General features: G+C 43.9%; 1 protein-coding gene across 1 annotated transcript; it reads left to right on the forward strand.

Moving 5' to 3' along the window:
- The first annotated feature begins 205 nt into the window (after positions 1 to 205).
- Positions 206 to 4038, forward strand: LOC130491233 (arylacetamide deacetylase-like 3). Its single transcript, XM_056864944.1, has 3 exons — positions 206 to 383; positions 2440 to 2503; positions 3264 to 4038. The coding sequence occupies exons 1-3, from the start codon at positions 221 to 223 to the stop codon at positions 4036 to 4038; spliced, it is 1002 nt and encodes a 333-aa protein (XP_056720922.1). The 5' UTR covers positions 206 to 220.
- The last annotated feature ends 592 nt before the right edge of the window (positions 4039 to 4630 follow it).

A 4630-nucleotide genomic window follows, 5' to 3' on the forward strand; every position in this document is an offset into this window, starting at 1 on the left:
TGAATGTTTTAATAAATAAATAGTGGAGATCGTTTTTAGATGATGTGTTAGGTAAAGAGTCCATAGAAGTGACATAGAATGACTTTAGTATTTGTGAATCTGATTTTTTTAAAGGCAACGTTTGCAGTAGAATTTACATTATCCATTTTTTTTTCCTTGAAACAAGGGGAAAATTTGTGAATCACTGGGCCTCTGCAAGCAGCTTGACTTTGCCCGCTTCATGATCAGTTTCAGGAATCCCAAGTTGGATCCAAGCCTCTTCGCCAAAGACCTACTTTTCGATGGGGTTCCTGTCCGAGTTTACCAGCCAAAGGCACCCTTTGCTGGCCGGAGGAAAGGAATGCTTCTCTTCCACGGGGGAGCTGGCATGGCTGGAAGCATTGGTAACAGTTCAAAGAGAGGTTCTTACAGTTGCATGCCATGGACATATATTCAGGTTTATGGGATCTGAGTCAATCCCATGTTTGCCAGATCATTTGGGGTTTTGTAGATAACGTGTTTAAGGATTTGCAAGACTTCTGTTTGGGGCAGCTTCAGAGCCAGCGTGGTATAGTGGTTCAGAATAGCAGACTCTAATCTGAAGAACCAGGTTTGATTCCCTACTCCTCCACATGAGCAGTGGACTCTAATCTGGATAACTGGGTTGCTTTCCCCACTCCTCCACATGTGGCAAACTCTAATCTGGTGAACTGGGTTGGTTTCACCACATGAGCAGTGGACTCTAATCTGAAGAACCGGGTTTGATTCCCTACTCCTCCACATGAGCGGCTGACTCTAGTCTGGTGAATGGGGTTGTTTTTTCCACTCCACCTCATGAAGCCAGCTGGATGACCTTGGGCTAGTCACATAAGAACATAAGAAAGGCCCTGCTGGATCAGACCAAGGCTCATCAAGTCCAGCAGTCTGTTCACACAGTGGCCAACCAGGTGCCTCTAGGAAGCCACAAACAAGACAACTGCAGCAGCACCATCCTGCCTGTGTTCCACCACACCCAATATAATAGGCATGCTCCTCTGATACTAGAGAGAATAGGTATGCAGCATGACTAGTATCCATTCTAACTAATAGCCATGAATACCCCTTTCCTCCATGAATATGTCCACTCCCCTCTTAAAGCCCTCCAAACTGGCAGCCATCACCACATCCTGGGGCAAGGAGTCCCACAATTTAACTATGCATTGTGTGAAAAAATACTTCCTTTTATCTGTTTTGAATCTCTCACCTTCCAGCTTCAGCAGATGACCCCGAGTTCTAGTATTATGGGAGAGGGAGAAAAACTCCGTATCCACTCTCTCTAAACCATGCACAGTTCTCCCAGAACTCTCTCAGCTCCACCTACCTCACAAGATGTCTGTTGTGGGGAGAGGAAGGAGATTGTGAGCCAATTTAATTATTTTTAAAAGGTAGAGAAAGTCGGCATATAAAAACCAACTACTACTACTCCTCTTCCTCCTCCTCCTTCTTCTTCTTGGTAAAAGTAAAGGTAGTCCCCTGTGCAAGCATCGGGTCATTACTGACCCAAGGGGTGATGTCACATCACAATGTTTACTAGGCAGACTTTGTTTACTGGGTGGTTTGCCAGTGCCTTCCCCAGTTGTCTACGCTTGACCCCCAGCAAGCTGGGTACTCATTTTACCGACCTCATGGAAGGCTGAGTCAACCTTGTGCCGGCTACCTGAAACCGACTCCCGTCAGGAGCGAACTCAGGTCGTGAGCAGAGCTTGGACTGCAGTACTGCAGCTTACCACTCTGGGCCACGGGGCTCCTAGCTTCAGTACAAATGAGGAATTTTTAAAAGATATATAAAAAGAGGTGGATGAAAGACTCCTGGCAGGAAATAGGGATGCAATTGAATTTTGTTCTCCTGTTGATTGGATTCTAATATTCCTGTTTGATTTTGCTTCTTGGTCGTACCACTCAAATCATGGCATATATCCAAGCCTCTTTCTGTTGCCTCTTGCTGAAATTTTCCTACAGAATGCATACATTTCTAACATTATTTCTGTAACAAGAACTCTGCATTTTATATTATATAAACAAACGTATCTAATTCTCAAAATCTGTGAAATTAAGCAGAAATTTAAAAAAGAAAGAAAAAGCACACACTCCTAATAAACCCAAGTCTTGGTTTAAACGAATACATAAATAAATTCGATCATTTGTCTAGTGCTGTGCTAAGCTCAGACCCAAATCAAGCTCTTTTCCCACTGAGGTTGTAATTTCAAATTTGTAAAGTCAGTCAGTTTTTGGTTCCATTTTTAAAGCATTTATAATCCTTATACTTAATTTCTTCCCCCTGACTGCTGAAGGACTTGATCCTGAAATATGAAGAGAATAACAAGCCTTTTTAAAAAGAGAATATTATTTTCTTTGAAAAACTTCACAATGTTAAAAGTGCTTTCCAAATTCCTGTTCTAAAATTCTTCATTCCTCCCCTAGATTTCTATCAAGATGTTAGCAATAAAATTGCCAAGGATGCTGACATAGTGCTTGTATCTGTTGGGTAAGTGAACTCAACTGAGTATCGATAAAGACAAAGACACACTCACATACACAATGATCATAATGCCAGTTTCTTGCTCGATTTGTGGATGTATTTGTTGGCCAGAAGGAGATGTAAAGCAGTCCATGTTGCCCATGTACATAAGGTGCTCCTGTATGGACATACTTATCTTTGCTGACTTCCTACAACGTTTCCATGCAAAGAACAATCTTTCCAACATTTAAATTGACATCAGTTTGCTGCCAGGCAGTGTTATGTCATGGTCAGCATTCAGACTAAGTAGTGGTGTAGTGGTTTGGAGCGGTGGACTCTGATCTGGAGAACCGGGTTTGATTCCCCACTCCTCCAAATGAGCTGCAGATGCTAATCTGGTGAACCGGGTTGGTTTCCACGCTCCTCCACATGAAGCCACTGGGTGACCTTGGGCTAGTCACAGCTCTCTTAGAGCTCTCTCAGCCCCACCTACCTCACCGGGTGTCTGTTGTGAAGAGGGGAAGGTGATTGTAAGCTCGTTTGATTCATCCTTAAGTAGTAGAGAAAGTTGGCATATCTTCTTCTTCTTCTTCTTCTTCTTCTTCTTCTTCTTCTTCTTCTTCTTCTTCTTCTCCCATTTCTCTGTCTGTCTGTCCATCTATCTATTCATCTCTCCATGCATTCATGAGCTTCCCACTTAACACCTGTCCGTCAATTCATTCATCCAATCCGATTCAAGGAGGAGTCCAATAAGTTAACCTTCTGTTTCTTCATACTGGCTTTCTAGCTACGGCTTGGCTCCTGAGCACCCATATCCCAGTCAGTACAAGCAATGCCTGACGGCTACTGTACACTTCCTGAAAAACGCAGAAGTCTACGGCGTGGATCCTTCACAAGTCGTCATCTGCGGGGACAGCGCAGGAGGCAATTTCTGTACCGTCGTAGCCCAGAAACTGACAGAGCGACCGGACCTTCCCAAGCTGCGGGCTCAACTGCTGGTCTATGCCGGTGTCCAAGCGATGGACTTCAACTTGCCTTCCTATGTGCAGAACACTGGTATGCCATTCTTGTCCCAGGAAAATACGGTCATCTTTGGTCTGTGGTTTTTTGGACAGGACCTGTCCCTGAAAGACGATCTCTTGAAGGGCTCTCACGTGCCGGATGATTTCAGGATGAAATATGGAAAGCTGGCGAGTGCCGATAACATTCCTGAGAAATTTAAGGGCCAAGGTTACCGACCGGTGCCGCACGGTCCTTACAAGCCTGAAGTTTACAAACAACTCCCAGAGCTGCTGCAAGTCACTTTTTCTTCCCTTTTTGCTGAAGACCACGTCATCGAGCAGCTCCCCGAAACTTTCATCGTGAGTTGCGAGTACGACGTACTCCGAGACGACAGCCTGTTGTACAAGAAGCGGCTGGAGGACTGTGGGGTGAAAGTCAGCTGGTTCCATTCTGAACAGGGGTTTCACGGGGTGATTAACCTTTCTGACATGGGCCTTTTCACCTTTCCAGCCGGGGTAGAAATCCTGGACCGTATTGTGGACTTTGTCAGAGGTTTATGAGATGTTTCTGTATGGGGGTTCCAGCCTCCTCAGACAAAACAGAGAGGCCTGGACTCAGGCTTTACTACTCCAGCCTTTTAAAAAATAATAATATTTATTCAATAAAATAAACAACAACAAAAACATACAACAATCTTCACAATTTAAAATGCAATATATATGTGTAAACTTAAAAATTTAACAAAATTTCTATATTACAACTTATTCCAATATCCTCCTTAATACTACCACACCGAATACACGGTTTAGTCCTCTGTAAAATAGCTAGACTATCATCGCTGCACGTTGTCCTTTCTCACCCTTGATTATAAGATTTTCCATTTTATTTACAGGTTGTAACTATAGCTTGCCCTGACCTGGATGGCCCAGGCTAGCCTGATCTCATCAGATCTCAGAAGATAAGCAGGGTCAGCCCTAGTTAGTATTTGGATGGGAGACCACCAAGAAATACCAGGGTTGCTGTGCAGAGGAAGGCACTGGCAAACCACCTCTGCTAGTCTCTTGCTATGAAAACCCCAAAAAGGGGTCGCCATAAGTCTGCTGCGACTTGACTTTACTTTACACACACAACTATAGCTCATCTAGACTCATT

Source organism: Euleptes europaea, chromosome 19, assembly GCF_029931775.1.
Source record: "Euleptes europaea isolate rEulEur1 chromosome 19, rEulEur1.hap1, whole genome shotgun sequence".
Lineage (NCBI taxonomy): Eukaryota > Metazoa > Chordata > Lepidosauria > Squamata > Sphaerodactylidae > Euleptes > Euleptes europaea.